Source organism: Halyomorpha halys, unplaced genomic scaffold (assembly GCF_000696795.3).
Source record: "Halyomorpha halys isolate HHAL.00 unplaced genomic scaffold, Hhal_1.1 Scaffold157.1, whole genome shotgun sequence".
In the NCBI taxonomy this organism is placed as follows: Eukaryota; Metazoa; Arthropoda; class Insecta; order Hemiptera; family Pentatomidae; genus Halyomorpha; species Halyomorpha halys.
The window spans coordinates 44,258-62,879 of record NW_027114029.1 but is presented as its reverse complement, the minus strand read 5'-3'; the positions used below and the strand labels follow the sequence as shown (position 1 = coordinate 62,879).

The window sequence follows — 18,622 nt, the reverse complement described above, 5'->3', positions numbered from 1 at the left end:
AATTTCAAATTAATTACAGCATTTGCCCTAATTATGAAGCTTTTATTTCAGAAAATGATCTTGAGTAATTAATTTAATTATTTTTCCAATATTTAATTTTTTTTAAGTTGAATTTCTGTTAAACCATAATTCCCATCCTGATAAAGCCCACTTCCCATTAATTTTGCATAAATAAAAAAATGCCAAATTAAGATTTGAACCAGGGTCCTTCAGTATAAGCAGCTGTCCTTGCTCAGTTATTTGATTCCCGAGATTATCATATTAGTGAAAGTCATGTAAAACTAGTTATAAAAATAGCTTCAAGATAGTATATCATAAATTTAAGTTGGAAAAAATATTTTTTTAAAAAATAATCGGCAAAAAAACTGACCTAGATTACAGGATTAAAACTTAATTACTTTTTAAGGACTGGAATAGATGATAAGAGGTAATTTATTAACGCATCAAATATCTAACAAATAAGTTTTGTCATGATATATCAGAAACCTCTTTCAAAAATTATTATTTGTTCTCAAAAACAAAATTAAATAAATGAAATAACATTTGAACAACTTATACCTAGTCGATTCCATTTATGCACATACGCTCCATTTAAAACATGTGAATTCAAACTGTAGAAAACAAATAAGCAATAACTGCAACTCCTATGTGAAAATAAAGTAAATTTTTATTTTATCTTTTTTTAAATCTTATTTTTTCTTTTTAAGTATGAACCGTTCAATTCTAAAACGCTTTGTTTGTTGATATGATTTTTGGACATATATAGATAGGCTGTAGTCAAATCAACTATAAATTATTCCTTATTTGAAAAAAAGTATTGTATAATGAAGTAATATTGTTGAAACAAATGGTAAATAACTTTATTCTTTTTTACTAAATATTATTTCTGTTATTTCAATTTAACTTTAATGTGTTAAATGATTACTTCTTTCTCCAATAGAGAAAGCTATTTTATTTTTATTGTTATTAGAACAGTATAGTCATTTGTGATTTATTAATTCATTAATATATAACTTATTAATCACAATGAGTATAAATATTGACACACAGCCCTAATAACAGTATACAGTGAGACATCAAAATGACCTGAATCAGGACAAATAAACTCACCCATCGTAAAAGGTGTTAGTACTGCAACAAGGGTTTGAATCATATGAACGTAAACGTGATGGAATATAAATACACATTTTAATTTAAATAAATAGTAAATGTGTAAATCTATAAATTAAGTTACATTTATACTAACTAGGAATAGTTTATGTTTGTATTGGTTATAATATCAGCCCCTATACATGGCCAAAGTTACTTCTAAACCAACACATTAAGTGTTCTCATAGCACTTAAGTTTCTCATACCAATAAGAATGTTCTACATTCACATTTTGCTGAGTTTGGGATTGGAACAGACTGGACGGTAGAGGTTAATCGTGATTAAGCAAAGTGCTTATTTATTTATACTATAATTATCAAAGGAAATAAAAATTACCTCTTACAATTGTTTTTCCAGACCAGTATTTTCCTAAGAGTTCCTTTATTTTTATGGATGGATGTTTGGAAAGTATTAATGTTAGTGCAATTAACATTGTTCTATCATTTATATAAGATAAACGACAACTGTGTTACATTGTTCTTATATGTAATATTCAGCTTTTTGTCAAATCAGATTTCTAGGGAAGCCTTATGTAATGTCGTTTATTCTTTTTCTTTAAAAACATCACAATTTTGAAGCTTTCCGAGTATAATGCTTCTTTTGAAATAGTCTTCCTAGGCATCACTCTGGCTTCTCCATTATCAAAAAAATTGAAGGATGTATAACTTTCATGTGAATTTCTGTATTCACTTCATATAGTAGTATTAGTAATGTCTTTAAGAAGTACAGGAACATCAAATTACTTGTCTTCTCAACTAACCATTCACAAAAGGCACCTCAAATAAATTAATGAAGTTCTTCTGTAATTGAAAATATCTAAAGTACATGAGAAAAAAATATATTTTTATTATCATGAATAGTCAAGGATTTAACAACTGGAACCAAAAATTATTAAAAGGTATGTAAACAATTTTTTTTTAAAATTGTGAATTTAGTATCAAATAGAATAATTGCTTTAAATTCAAAAATGTTTTAAATGCAAATTTAGAGTGGGTACAGTTCATAAGCTAACTGTTAGGAATTAATATGGATACCAATGGGAAAATAAAGTCAGTATTAAGTTTGTAAGATATTAGCAAAAATATGCATTGATTCAAATGATTTATTGAGCAATATTGCATACAAATATAGAAATTGGAAACTTGGATAACTGTACTGAAATTAATTAATTTTATAATACTAGCCGAGTAATACTCCTTAGCTAGTGGTTCTCAGCCCGGATTTGTCAAAAATCGTGTGCACAAAACAAAGCAAAAGATTAGTGCTTTCTGTTTTTAATTTATTTTTTTAAATGTATATAATTTACAACCCAAAAACGAATGGAATTCAAAACTAGAAATTAAAAAAAACTGCTAGAACAACTACTGATTGAATTTAGTTAGGATAAATTATTATTAGACTATGGCTCTTACTTTGACTACCAATATTTCCAACTTTACTTTGTTATTTATTTGAGATAGTGAACTATAAGCTTATATATTCCTGAAGTTTTCTTATAACAAAAAAATAAGTGAGCTTTATCAGAATGGTGAACGTGGTCAGACATACACCCTCTTGATACATTCTACTCTGAATGAGTTACTAATGTGTAATACTTGATGATAAGAAAATTTAAAAAAAATTTTTTTACTACACTTTTAGTTAACTGTAGGTTATTATGAGGAGAGTTAAAGTTTGAGTGGTGTAAATGGACAAATAAATTACTTCATTTTGAAAAACAAATGGTTTTACTATACAATAATTGTGCGGGAAACCTCAACAAATATTAATCTGAGGTAATTGTGAAGTATTGTTCCACTTTTATCTTTACTTTATTACCTTTGCACAAGTCAATTAATGCTATGTATGATTATTAAATATTTTAAAATATTCAATAAATAAAGTCTGTACCTTGGTTCAATTTTTTCTTTAAACAGTCCTTCTAGATTGGATTTCTAGAATTAACTCATAATTGTTTGAAATGTGATTTGCATCACTCTTACTTAAACTCCTCTATTAAGTTAGTAAGACATAAATTTAATAATTATAACATTACCTCTAGGCAATTGGAGTTATAATAAAATAAGAATTATTATAACCAAAATATAGGTTATAGGTTCTCTATTAGTATAAAAATAACTGTGATGCCAAAAATTACATCTTCTAAGAAGTAATTTTTTCTCAACTTTCACCGTTTTATAAAGAGGAAAATACAAAGCTGATAAGAAGTTATAAACCAATAGAGCAAACTTTTATTAATTATTATAGATAGTTACTCTTATCAATATTATTAAGTCAAAACATTTCCTGTGATAAAACCAGGAGATGAAATTAAACAGCTTTTTAGAAAACAAACCTTCTCTTCATAATTACAATAAAATGTTTCAGGGCGGAAGGCTTTAAGGTAGGATGCGATTGGACAAGAGCAGTTTACAGTTCCAGCGGAGATTTTGTGACAGCAGGCAGCAGCGACGGTAATATCTATGTTTGGAACACTTCATCAGAGCTCCTTCACGCTGTCCTCAAGTATCACCAGTCAGTATGCCTTAACTAACAAAATATATTAATCATTATATTTTTCAAATCCATAGGTTATTTAATCAATCATGAACTATAATAATTCTTAAAAAATGTTATTTCATTAAATATAATTATTAGCAGACTTGGGGAATAAAAAATTTAATTGTTGTAATTGAATCAAGGATTGGAATAAGAATAATGTATGTTAAAATTTTAAATTGTGCAGGTTAGGGCAAATAATGTCTGATTCTTATAATTATTTATTAAATTGAATGTATTGTTCTTTTCTTGTATGAGTTAATGTATAAATTGTGAAAATTTAGATGTTAAAAGATCATTATCAAATTCAAAAACCTCTAAATAGGAGATAACTACAGCTTAACCAATCAAGATTCAGCATTAAAATGTGCAGTGGAGTGATATGTATGATTAACCATTAGTCTTTCTAGATATTTTTGATTTGAATATTAATTCATCTCGAAGAAATTGTGTGTAATTGTACTGAGAGGTCCATTGTTGTCAGATGTTGCTCTTCTCTTCACTGTGGACAAATATTATAAAACATAGAATATTTATGAGGTGTATCATACATAAAACCTTGTTTGAACCTTTATCTTGACAAGGTTTTTTCCTTGTTCAAAGTTCTGGATATGTTCCAATAATTTTCTTCTTGGTGGCCTTGTGGGTATTGCCATCACTAACATCAACTTTCTCGGTATATTGTATTCTCTCATTCCACACATCTAGTGAGCGATTCTGAGTTGTTTCACTTGTGCCCACAATTCTGTGGAGGTTTATCATTTCTGTAGCAACGATCCTCCTGAAGTATTTTGTAACCCAATTTCTGCTGGTATATAAATGCATATTAACATAGATTGTTTTATCAGAAACAGTTAAAAAAAAAAAAAATAATACTAAAACCATCTGAAACCAAGCAAATAGCAAATCGGCAAGTTTTTCAATTTTAATTGAAACATTTCAATATTTTATTTCATAAGTTTATGTTTTGGAAAAATTTTTAACTAATATTTTATAGAAAAATAAATGATAAGTAGATTATCACAATTAGAATGAAAGGGGAACAACCCTGACAGTATATTTTACTTACAATTAAAATTAGTTACGTAACAAGAGCTATATATGGGCCTTGTAGTTTTATATAACAGATCATCACTATCACTATCACTAGATCACAATAAGGGGTTATAGTTATTTGAGGGTTCCTCATTCAAATGATGGCGTCTAAATTAAAAAAAAAAAATTTAAGAGTTGAACCTAATTTCACTTTGGATATATGATGCCTCTAGCAATGAATCTTTTTATTTATTCAGATTTTAAATGTATTTTTTCTTGAACACCTCTGTTTACTTAAAAACTCTAGTTACAAAATTTTAATGAGGTTATTAGTTCTATATTTTGTACACCACTTCAATCAAATGTAATATGGAGAAATTTTAACTCAGTTGAGAAACTAACTTTCATATAGATCACATTTAAGCACTAAAAATAAATAAAAATGAGTTTGTTTGCTAATATCCAAGCAAAACTTTAGTTTTTAGGGGAATGAAGAATTTGGTTTTATTCGAATATCTTTTCGATTGTATGACCCCGAATAAGAAAAATTATAAGAACAAAAATGGTAGCAATTTATTTAGTAGCCTTTGTTTATGTTACATTCGATTCATAATGACATGATAAGGTTGGAAAGAAAGTTCTTACGATTTTCATAAAACTTTAATCAAACACTGTATGTTATGGGAATTTAGAAGCGGTTCTAATCCAATTGAAGCTCACTTTGGAAAAGTAACCTATTAATTATATAAAAAAGTTTTTACTGATCATCGAGTAATATTTTATTTTATTAAAAACTTAAATCCTGAAAGTTAGAAAAGAAAAGGGAACAGGATGTATTTATATTTATTTTGCTATATTAAAAAAAAATAATACAATCTAACTACAGAATATATGTAAATTACAGTAATACAATTTGAGCAATGAATAGTACAATTAAATGAACAGTTGTATAATTTGTAAAATGGGGGTTGGTTCACCGTTAAGTGGACAGGGGGTAAACTCCTTAGTTTAACTAGAATCTGTTTTGTGTAAATACTGCCTTTCCAACCTTAAACAATAACAACGGTAGAGAAATTTAGAATAAATATTAATTTACTTTATATATATTTATTCTTTTGTAGTTTATTAATTATGCATGATAAAACTAGAGCAACCGAAATTACCTATTTATTGATTATTATACTTAATAGTATTTAATCAAATTTATGAACTGCATTTTATCCTTACTTTAAAATAGTATTGAATGATTTAAAAACAAAGTTTCAAGTCTTTCAGATAACTAATAATAACTAGTTATTTACTATAAAGTAACTGATTAGTTAGTTATCTATTATTATTTGAGATACTCAGGGTTTTGTGTTGGAATATTCAAATATTATCTTAACTGGTTTTGGATCATGATTTTTTTTAGTTATTACCCTCATTAATCAATTATTTTAAAATTAATAATAATAAATTACTGATCAAATATTTTAAAACTTGATTTGCTAATTTGTTCAAAAGAATAAAAGTTTGATGATTTTATATCATAAATAAATATTATTGGAAAACATCTGCCAAATTCGTACAACAGCCCCCCTGATATATACCCCCATTAATCAGTTACTTTAAAATAATGAGAAATAAGATCATTGAAAACTTGTTTTATCCTCATTTTAAGTAACACTCAATAATAAGAATAATTACTGATAAAATATTTTAAAACTCATTTTGGTAACTTGTTCAAAAGAATAAAAGTTACTGATTTATATTATAAATTAATATTATTCAAAAAAACATTTGCCAAATTCATACATCTCTACAACTTCCTCACCATTTCTATTGATAAAATAATTAACTATGTTTCAAGGTCAATGATCTGTAATTTAAGAATAAAATTTACAGCGAGAGCAAATATAGGAATGTGAAGGGAGAAGAGGATGGAATTTGATACGAGACTATCGATTCATCAAACTCACTCCATCCCAAAAAATTTAATCAAGACTTGTACACGTTATCATAGATGATTTGACTCTGCAGTATGACAGACACAAAACCAAATTTGTTCCTTGATATCTAAAATGTAAAATGTGTGTAAAAATTTTAGATTCTGAGGTGCAAATTTTTTTTTTTACTTTCTACATGAATACAATTCTTTCATTCTTTCGGTAGTGAGAAAGAAAAATCATTCAACAAATTATAACTAAAAATATAACCTAGGTCTTGAAAAAATTAAGAGAACTCTTTATGCTTTACAATAATTCATAAAAAATATATATATATACATGAAAAGGAGGACATCAGAACCTAACAAAAAATTCTCCTCTATGTATCTCTCCTGCCTTGAGAAACTTGCTGATGCTGTGATGAGAGAAAACCAACATATACCTAAATGAATACAAGATAAAATACATGATGAACCAAGTGTTTGTGATTGGTGTAAATAAAAAGATAGCAAAACCGTGGCTCCATAATAAATTCAAAAAATGATTAACTCATTAAAGTGAAGCAATAGCTGACGTGACAACTTTTCCTTCTCTCAAATATTGAAACTGCGACTTTGGTGGCCAATCTTGTTAAGGCATCAACTTGACATTCTGAAATCAGAAGTAGGAGAGGTTGGAGTACCTGAGGGTGTTAAATGAAAAATATAAAAGACTGAAACAGAGAAAACTATAAAAAAAAAAAAAAAAATTGGAGTCAGAAGATTCACTAAGTCTATAAAACTGAGAAGAGCTGTAAATAGATTTATATCATAAATCAATGGCATCCTATTTTTTATAAATTATTAATTATGATTATAACTTAACTTTCACTTAAACATTTCCTCTTATCAGTGAATTTTGTAAAAAAAAAAAATCTATTGACTGAGGTCCATCCTGACAATCTTTCATAGCTAGGAATTGATAATTTCATTTCTTCAAAAGAAGATCCTGACCAGCCTCTAATACCTTCCTATTACCATTTATCCCATTAATTTGAAAAGGAAATGTTTAAAGCAGTCAAAACTGTATTAAAAAAACAAAAAAAAAACCGGACTAGACAAACCATGAAAATGTTTATAAAAAATTTATTTAGAGCACAGCTAAACGGCAATGGTAAATTAACATCTAGCAACAGGTTTTCGGACAGTAGTATATTGAAGAAGATAAAGATAAAATTGTGAAAGATAACCAATAAAATATTTTATATCACTAAGGAAAAATGTAAAATAATTTTATATCTCAATTAAAAAATATAATCAATACACATCAAGTCCACATAAAAAAAAAAAAAATGAACAAAGTTAGTTATAAAAGCATTACTGGTAACTTACCTCAAACTTTTGTGTCAAACATAAAAAAACAACTTAAATCCAACTGTAAACAACTGTTTAGGAGGTTCAACATGACTTGTCCATTTAATTCCTTAGATTTATTTATTTTATATATCTAATTTCATCAGTAATATTTATAAATGTAATACTATTTCCCGATAACAGTGCCTTAGGATAGCAAGTTTTACTATGCATTTAATCAACAAAATAATTAACGACCAACATTTTACTTGTTGAATTCATTTGTGCCAGAGATTATATCAACACTTATGTTTCTTTAGCAGCATTTTCATATTTCTAATGAAATGTTTCTGCACCTAATTAGTCAACTTGCTATGACAGAAACAAGTTAGGGTCCTTAACCACTGAGGGTTGTAATAGTTGGCTTCTGCATCCGGCCTTGACTTATTAATTTCAAGGTAAAACTTTTTGAGTAGATTCATAATAGCAAATGCTATTTAAGAATAAACTGCAGTTGAAACACAAGAACCAAGATTAGACAATAACTGACACTGCATAACTTTTATCATTAAAATTAAAGGATAACTATTGTGAAAAAAATATTAAAAAAAAAAACATTAGGCAACAATTTTATTTAAATTTGTCAAATAGAATTGATGCTTAAAAGAGTTTTAGTTTAATTTTGATTTTTTTTTTTCAAAAATCTTTTGGGTTACCTGGATTTAATTCTTGAAAAGGAAACTTGAGTTTCCTCTTCCTGTTTTACTTAAATGCTTCAAAAGTGATACAGGGCTGTCGCTAAATATTGGGGTTTTAGCGGGGCGGGTCGACCGTAAAGGCCTTCTAATATTGTTGGTATTAAAATCTCCTTCAAGAGATTATGACATGTCCTACATTGATCAATCGACTTTATATTTGACACAATTAAATCCATAGAGGTTATATATAGAAGTGACATATTTTTTTTTATGACAGGCATTAAAATATGATACTATAATAATTAGCATTCTAGAATGATAATATTTTTGAAGTGATTAAAGTTTGCCTTTAAGATATTAGTTATGAAATTGAAAATTTATTGAGTGAATATTTTTAAGACTTTCAAAAATTGTTTAATTAATAATTAAAGCCCATTAAACAATAAACACTGTTAAGTAAATTAAATTGACTTCGGTCAATTTCTCATTTTTATTTAACATAAATAAAAACAAAAGAGTGATTGATTATAATTGACTTGAGAGTGTATTTACATGGTTTCTAATTTGTACTTAGATTTGTTCCCATTCTTTACAGCACTAATCTATTATTAACAAAAACTTATGTTGATTTTGTAATTGATATATTGTATTTATCCTAGTAAAAATGAGTATGGTTAAAAGAGAAATTTTTTAAACATTAAGTTATTTAAAAAAAATAATGGAAAAATGGTGATTAAAAAAATTTGTGCTTTAAAGTCAGATGGATAGAAATTAAACAAAATTTCTTTGGAAAAATGTTTAAATATTATGATTTCAGTGAATTTCTCATTTTTATTTAACATAAATAAAAATAAAGTGATTGCAACTCTTCTCAACTAATACTTCGACCATGATTGACGACCATATACAATCGCTTGTGTGATTATTTCACGTTGTCTAAATGTTTTATAGAAAATATGCTGATATACCATAACTTTCCAGAGTCCTTAATTCAGTACTAAAAAAAAAAAAAAGAAAAACATCTATTGCATAAATAGATTCTGTAGCAAGTACGGGTGATGAAAATAATCATATAGTTAAAAAACAGGTATTTTAATTTTATTTGGCTGAATATTACATTATAGAAAAAAATATGCCTTTAAGTGGTTTTTCAGGGGAGCCTTCACGGTCAGTGTTAAAAATAGTTAAATGTTAAATATTAAAAATAGTCAAATATTTTGAGTGCCTATGTCAGACCAAAATAATTTGCCTCAACAGAGGTTCCATTTTGAGTACCTATGTCAGACCAAAATAATTTGCCTTAATAGAGGTTCCATTTTGAGTGCCTATGTCAGACCAAAATAATTTGCCTTAACAGAGGTTCCATTTTGAGTACCTATGTCAGACCAAAATAATTTGCCTTAACAGAGGTTCCATTTTGAGTACCTTATGTCAGACCAAAATAATTTGCCTTAACAGAGGTTCCATTTTGAGTACCTATGTCACACCAAAATAATTTGCCTTAACAGAGGTTCCATTTTGAGTACCTTATGTCAGACCAAAATAATTTGCCTTAACAGAGGTTCCATTTTGAGTACCTATGTCAGACCAAAATAATTTGCCTTAACAGAGGTTCCATTTTGAGTACCTATGTCAGACCAAAATAATTTGCCTTAACAGAGGTTCCATTTTGAGTACCTATGTCACACCAAAATAATTTGCCTTAACAGAGGTTCCATTTGAGTACCTTATGTCAGACCAAATAATTTGCCTTAACAGAAGTTCCATTTTCTTTGTCAATGTCACAAATTAGCCTCGTATTAATTATCAAATCATGAATGAATGCAAATATGACTTGTTGGATTTGAGATTAAGGGGTGGTTCATTACACGCTGGTAGTCAATACCACACTTGAGATATTTCAATTAGAAGATTTAACACATTGACAATATTCTTGAATTTATTCCTGAGCTTGATGCTGTTGAATTTTATCAGAAACAATTCTTCAACCTGACCCAATCAGCCTTGTACTCTTGTGGATTGTTTTCATGAAGCTGTCTGTGATGCTTCCAAATTATTTTTCCTCATCCAGGATCTTTTCTTCTGTGGCTTTTAGGCACATATCCCTAAAAGATTTTTAATCACAAAATGAACTCTGTTTTGAACTGCTATGAAACATTTTCGTCCGTTTGATGGCAACAAATAAACAAACACGCATTTAACATCCATACAACCCCCATATTACTGGTAATGTGTGAACTGTAAATCCCAAGTCAGATGGAATTCCGGTCGCAACCTGCCAGTGATTATATTGTCAACTTCTCTCTGGTGTGCCAAAGTGCAGGTAATATTTCATCTATAGTAGGACTTGGTATTATGAAGTTCATAAAAAAAAAAAAAAAAAAGGGGGCCTTTTAAGGTGCCTCTACACGTGTGCCAAACAATAGCAAATTCATGCATGCGCAAGCATGTGGATGGATTATTTGGATTGGCTGGTATAAGTTGAGCTGAATTTGTGACCGACACATCAGGTGTTGGTTTTTGGGCACAAATCAAAGGGCCTTTATGCTGCAAACAGACAAAAATTGTTTCAAAACTTTTTAATTACATTTAGCAGTTTATTTTTTATTTAACATAGCTCAAATATATATTTATATGACTAGGTAATTGAATTAAAAATTTTCTGATAAAAATTCTAGAAGGAAGGTTGAATTTATAGGTTATGTAGTAATATTTTTATGAATTTTTATCATCTTCTACCACTTCCTTGACTGATATTTAGGTTTCCTTTCGTTTAGTCTGTATTTATTTTGTTCCTTTTCAAAATGAAAATAGGGTAAATTGAGTGTCATAGCCAAAAAATTCAAAAGAACAAACAAGCATGTGGATACCGACGTATGTTGGTTCCTTTGTTTACCAAACATTAGTACAAGTTTTGGATTTGCGGCAAGTGGCAAACTTATAGATTCAGCAAAAGACTGGCAGTAGCCTATCTACCAGCATAGATTTGAACACGTATTTTCAATAAGAGCATCAAATCACTTTATGCTCAAGGGTTATAACAGTTGGTTAATGTATGTATGTGACCTAGTTGTGCTTTCCCTTGGGATATCTGACTGAAACCGTAAATTTAATTTTACATACAAGTTACTTTGCAACTCAATAAACCTAATACTAACTATGTAACAAATTTTTCCTTAGGTCTTGCCTCTTTCTCTCCAAAAATTTTGAACTATTGAAAAAAAAATAATAGTAATTGTCTCTGTTATTTATAAATAATGGAAAAAAATAAGAAGATATTTGAGTACGAATAGTAATATAGTTGCCATTAGTTTCTTTTGAAATGATTTTTTTTTTTTTTTCTAAATATGATATTAAACAAACTAAATATGCATGGGATAAGCAAGGGATAGCCTCATACAGAATATGAAATAATATTTAAAGCCTCAAGGTTAACAAGAATGCTTCATCAAAGCTTGGTTAGTAAAAAAACTGATAAAGCACACATTAGATCCATTTTACTGATTAATAAAAGATAAAATTATTCATTAATATTATTAAACTCCACAAACATTAATATCACACATACTAATGATGCAATAAAATCTGTTTATTTAAATGTAACAAAATTAAAATAAACTAATACAATATCGAGATGATCAATTACTTATTTCAAAATTACAAGATTCGTTTTTTTGCAATAATTGCATAAAATAAATTAAGCAAGCAGTTATAAATTTAAGTTCGCCTACTTTTCTGTTGACTGGTTCTATTATAGACTGATAGGTAAAATTTAATATTCCTAATCTGTTTCCTGAAAGAGCCATGAGTAAATAAAAGTAAAGGTTCATTTGACTTCAAGTTAGGAAACTTTGCAATCTCAACAAAAACAAAATCTATAGATTTGAATTATCTTGGCTTGAAGCAGTCGTAAAGTTTTAAAAACAATTTCTTACTGATTTAATCAATTTTGCACCATATTCGTGACTTTGAACAATCCCAAAATCATTATCAGCAATGAATTATGGCAAAATGATTTTACCAATCAAATATGCTCCTTGCTTCGTATTTCTTTCTATAAATTTCTTCTTTATGTTCAACAATTGTTTGTTCAATCTTCACAAGAGCTTGCAAACTGAAAGAAAATAAATTCTCCAAAGGCATCTTTTAGCACAAATATGGTTTTTAATGCTGGAGTCTTTTAGAGAATCGTACAAAGGCTTGTAAAAAAAAAGGTTGGTTGTTGATTTGTATGCTAGGTATTAAACAAGTTAAATTTTTAAGCCTTAGTGGTATTTCACGGACAATCTAAAAATGACCAACAATAAAAAGTGTGGAGAAATTACCTCTTTATTACTAATTTGATAACTAATGAACTAGTTATTGTCTTCTCTCATACCTAAAGCCGGGTAATAAAACCTGATAAGGCACACTCACGATACATTATGATATAAAATGTAATTCAAAACTAAATAAAAGCAAAACTGTTAATTGGGCAAAAGATAACTTTGAAAAGGTACAACAGTTATAATAATAACCATTGACCACAAATGAAAGGCAACATTGCTAGCTCTAGAGAAAAATATATAAGTCAAATACCTTAACTCAGTAGAATTTTGACTTAATATAAATATCCCTTTTATCCTTTTTGTTTTGTGTAGGTAGAATTGCTTCAATTACCTCTTATTTATTTATATTTTTCTGAGAAATTTCTCTCAGGGAAAAAGACATCTAACTGAAAAGACATCAAGTTATAAAAAAAATCATTGTAATAATTCAATGATACCAATTTTAATCCTTAATGACCTGTTGCAAAAATTAGATTAAAATGCATTAAATAATTAAGCAATGAATAATAATTATAAATTTGTTTACTCACCGACCTTTATCATATTTATACTGCCAATAGAGGATTTCCTAACAGAAATTCCTTCTAGGCATTCGCTCCTAAAAATAAGGTGTGATAAGGACAAAAAACTAGACAGATTTCTGAAGTCATTCATAAAATCTTCATTTATAAGTAAATAAATAATAGTTTTTATGCATTTAATAAATATAATCGTTAACATTTATCGCATAATAACAAAATTTGGAAATATTTAAAACAATTTTTTTTCGATATATTTAATTTTTCATGCGATAAATCTTAACTCTACATACTTATATAACAAACTGACTTAATAATAAATTCAATGGGGAAACAGAACAATAAACAGGCGATTTTTTTTTCTTTTTCTTTATGCCGATATGACTAGCCATTTACTTGAACATTTAAACCAATAGAAATTACAATTTAATCAGTCAACACCACAATGTGTGAACCATTCATACAATATTCGATTTTACAGAGAAAAATAATTATATAATGAAAAAATGTTTTGCCTTAGGTCCTCCGTGACAGCTGTTTCCTGGCATCCCCATGGCAACTACATAGCCAGCGTCGACCGTTCCAAAAGAGCGATCATATGGGCAGACCTCTGACAATGAGCAAACTTTAACCCGCTTTCTTCATTTCAGTACTCACAATTTTACGCTTTGTTTATATATATTTTTTTATTTTATATATATAAACTAATGTAAATATATGAAAAAAAAAAACAGTAAATTTAACAAACATTAAAAAGATAAAAACAAATTTGTTAAGATATTTGAAATATGTGACACAGTTTATAAGGACTCTGTATAAATATAATCTATATATCTATGTATATATTATATAAATTGAACAAAGTAACAAATGTATTAATTCTTATCAAAACTGTTGTGTTGTTAGCTTAAGGCCTCGTGGTTTTGGTATACACTGTTATTTTTACTTTGTTTTAGTTTTATGTTATTATCTTTTTATTTCCCTCCCTTCTATCAACTTCCAGATTTCAAATTAAAATCTAACATTTATAACTTAAATGAGAATATCATATATAATACATGATAAATTCTAAATATCATTTTTAACAACAGTGTGCAACATTTATACATTTACAAAAAAAAAATTATTTACAGTTTCCGACTTCTTTTATTTATTTACTTTTTTTTTTTTACCCAAAACGGTTTTTAATTTTTTTTTTTTCAAACTTTTTATATCTTTCTATTAAAAATAACAAACGAATTTGTTGTATTTTGCATCTTCTCATTTTTTTTGTTTACATATCACACATATTTTTGACACTGTACACTATATACAAATTGGATAACAAAGTAGCGATTTAAAAAAAGAAAAAGAAAATTAAAAGAAAATAAAAGAAAATGGAATTAATGTCAAAACGAGATCATAACGAGTGAGTTCATCTCCCACCATTGTTCCCCGGGTGCGAGTTCTCCGCGACTAAGCTCTTTAGTTCCTTCAGCTGCTTGTCCAGGTGGCTGGCCAGTGTCCGCCTCTTGAACCTCAGCGACTCGTTCATCACATCCTTGAGCAAGTTTATCTTCATTTCCACGGTCCCCTTCATTCCTTCCAAGTGACCGAACAGCTGGTCGTAATCTATACACATACAATTAAATCATATAGAAATATATACTTAATCACTGAGTTCAATGCAGTTGAAAATCAAAGTTCAGATGTTCCAAAATTTGAAAACTTCAATATTTCACCTGAGATAACTTATTTTTAAAAAGTACGGCATTTAAAATAATTGAAAGTATATATAGAACAAAAATTAGTAATAGTAAATCTAAAGAATGCTGCTAAATACTCTGCTGCCAATTACAAAACAGATAAAAAAAAATGAATTTACCCAACCTAAACAAATTAATAATTTTCTTCTTTTCCACAAAAGCTCTCCTATCACCTCTTGCCGTGGCCTCACCACACAGATCTCAATCTGTTGATGTGGCAGTCCACAATTTTATTACTGTAGCAATCCGCAATCAGGCCAAATCACACAAAATAAAGTTCAAAAGCAGTGAAGATATATCAAATTTCTTCCATGAAGGGATTTGTTTTGCTCAATTAGAATACTTTAATATTTTAACAAATGTCTCGAGGCGAGCAGGAAAGATTTTTTTTTCATTAAGCAGAAAGAAGTCAATAGCTAATTCACAGCATTAATGGATGGAGATAAAACCTTGGTTATCCTATCAGTGGGATTTACAGTCTTCCCCTCATGATATTGTATCGCTTACCAGCAGATCATGTTCTGCGTGCCTGATGGCTCTTGGATCATGGTCTTAGTTATGTTTGCTTTGAAAGTCTGCATGAGGCAATGAGTAATGCCAATATTTGATACAAACAAGTAACTGATTTAGTCGGTGAAAGTATTTCAATCCAGAAATTTAAATAAATGAAAAATATTGCCATTAATTATTGTAATTATACAGCTTTGTCTTACAGATAGACCCCAATAATTTTAAAATATTAAGTACAAAATACATAAAGTAAAAATATTGAATATATTTATTACATTGTAACAGTAATTAAAACTTAATGAAGCCTAATCAAATACATAAAACCAAAGTAAAAATAAAACATTACAGAGCACCTATATTTTCAATCAAAACAAACATGGTCAAAGCAATGTGAACGAATTAGATTCTTTTAATAAATAAAAAAAAGATCAAACACAATCATAATGCATTTAGAAGTATTTATCAATTTTCATATTATCAATGGATTTCTCTCGAAATATGAAATCAAAGCCCCTTTCAAATATTAAGATACTACCAATTATTTTGTAATTGTTCCCAGCACTAAAAATGTCATTTAATTATATTTTACGAGTAAGTTTTATTCAAGAAAAATATGTCAGTCCATTAATTCTTTCAAATCTGAGAATAATACAATGTTTCACCATGTAAATAAGTAAATTATTCACAAAAAATTTAACCAATACAGTTTTGTTTCTTTTTTAACCAGGAATTTATAAATTGTGCCAAGAGTGTTAGACGTTACCTAAACTAATATCCTACTTCTAATTCAATATAAGTATATTTCTTCTTAAGCAAAGCACATCACAATTTATTATACATTAATTCGACTCATGACAAGTGCATATTTGTTAGATATGTACTTATGTATATATGTACTTGTTATATATCTATAGAAATATTCTAACATAATTGCATTTTTAAATGTTTTATATGATGTAGCACTATATTTAGATGAGCATAACAGATGCTAGAATAAGTTATGAATTAATTATATATATTTTTTGTCAATTATGTTGATTAGATAAGATGTGTCTCAAATGGGAATAAAAATATCTATTCTGTATTTTTTTTAAGAAACCAATTAGACAGCATAAGAATGGTTCATTATTTCTTCACCTTTCTAAGCATCATATTTTTAACTTTAAAATGGATAGATATCCCACAGTATTTCTAATTTGTAAAGAAACATCAATAGAGAAGAGATAAACTTTTTTTATTTTTTTCAGTTGGTTGTCAAAAGATTTTTTAATTATTGACAAAGCCTAACCTTAAATCATCTTAGAATTCTAAATCTAACTTATTTCTGAAGTTTTAAATACATAAATAAAGTCAATTAAACAATATAAAAAAACATTAACATAATTATGTTAGTGATTTTTGATATATATATATATTTAACGAATCCTCCAAACTGGATTGACTAATACTTAGGCGATCCTTGTTTGATAGAAAGAAAAAAGTTTGGATTAAATTTAATAAATAATATACATTAGCTTTCAATTTTTGTTTCCATTCAGATTTGATAAAAGGGAATATAATATAATAAATATTTATCTACACTACCAAAAAATGTTAATTTCATGTGGAGCAAGATCAGAACCACATAAATTTCATCTTTGATCTGTATTACGTTCAACACCGAAGAACCTTTATTTCAATGGTTAAGGAAATCCTTCATAACTAAATTTTTCAAAAATGTTTAATTTAGTCATACTATTATTTTGTAAAAAAAAACATGAGAAAAAAAAAATTAGTACTCTGGTTATCCCATCAAACAAATAACATGAACAATTAAAACTGCCCAAAAGAAGATCCTTTATTCCCAACGAGACACAACTATATTTAAATCACGAGTTTTATTTAAGTGTATAATAAAATGATATTATTAAAATAATGTATTTTATATTTAAATAATCACTAATAATTTATGTAAATAAATATAATTTAGCTAAATACATGGTACAATTATTGCATTGTGTTATAAGTGCCATATTTCAATGTCTTTTCAGAAGCAACATTATAAACTTTTAAGAAAAAAAAAGGTACATTTTTGTTCAAAAGATGATTTTGATTATTTTTATATCCCCGTAAAAACCTACCTATGGAAAGATAACTAATTCTCATAATTTGACCTTATTAAATCTTCTGAATTTTAAAATTATTGAATAACTTTGTGACTTTCAAAGCAAGTCATGTAGACCAATTACACCAAGATAATAAAAACACCTATTCTAGTGAGCCAAAGTTAAAAGAAAGCCAGAGTAATAGAATATTAACGACTCTTTTCATTTTTGCTTTGCAGAAATGCACGACAAGATAAACAGTTACTTCCAATCAATAACTCATTTTACTTAGCGAATTTCTAATCTTATTGCCTCAATTGAATATAGTTTATTTTACGCTTTTTTTTTTTTTAGGAGGAAGTCAGGTAAAGTGAAAACCCAAGTTCATGGTCACTACTGATAAGCTTGTAGAATCATTTGTCTGAATTAGATATATAGTGGGGCTTCTCTTAAACTTAATCCACTAACTACAAAAGTCTAAAAATAAGAATCTAAACCCTACTAACTGAAAACTAAGATTGAAAACCATGTAAAGAATATGAATAAAATGAAATAATATACTGAAATTGTATTAATAATACTCATGCATTCCCTCACAGCTCAAGAAAGAAAATATTAGTTCCATAATAATAATAATTATAATTGTAATTAGAATAAAATAGCCAATTCTAGTAGGAAAATTTTTTATTTTGTAATCGGAGAGAGTAAAAATCCATTTATAGGAGCTCACTCAATTGGACCTGCCACTTCTGGTGTTGTTA

The 18,622-nt window shown here is 27.7% G+C and overlaps 2 protein-coding genes across 7 annotated transcripts in view; one reads left to right on the top strand and one right to left on the bottom strand.

The window, feature by feature from the left end:
• The window catches only part of Atg16 (Autophagy-related 16), a 556,547-nt gene extending 542,348 nt beyond the window's left edge, over positions 1–14,199 (top strand). Inside the window, exons 11-12 of the mRNA XM_067051278.1 lie at positions 3,517–3,663; positions 14,043–14,199. Coding sequence (XP_066907379.1) covers positions 3,517–3,663; positions 14,043–14,136 — 241 coding nt within the window. The 3' untranslated portion in view covers positions 14,137–14,199. The remainder of the gene's footprint in view (positions 1–3,516; positions 3,664–14,042) is intronic.
• Positions 1–18,622, bottom strand: part of IntS6 (integrator complex subunit 6) — a 45,307-nt gene that overhangs the window by 738 nt on the left and 25,947 nt on the right. For 2 of the 6 annotated variants that reach the window (XM_067051273.1, XM_067051275.1), the window contains exons 16-18: positions 13,535–15,133; positions 3,485–3,678; positions 1,486–1,949 (exon numbers count right to left, since the gene is read on the bottom strand). In XM_067051273.1, the coding sequence (XP_066907374.1) occupies positions 14,937–15,133 (197 nt within the window). In that variant the 3' untranslated portion in view covers positions 1,486–1,949; positions 3,485–3,678; positions 13,535–14,936. The remainder of the gene's footprint in view (positions 1–1,485; positions 1,950–3,484; positions 3,679–13,534; positions 15,134–18,622) is intronic. The other 4 variants (XM_014417414.2, XM_067051276.1, XM_067051274.1 and 1 more) reach the window with 3 other exon arrangements.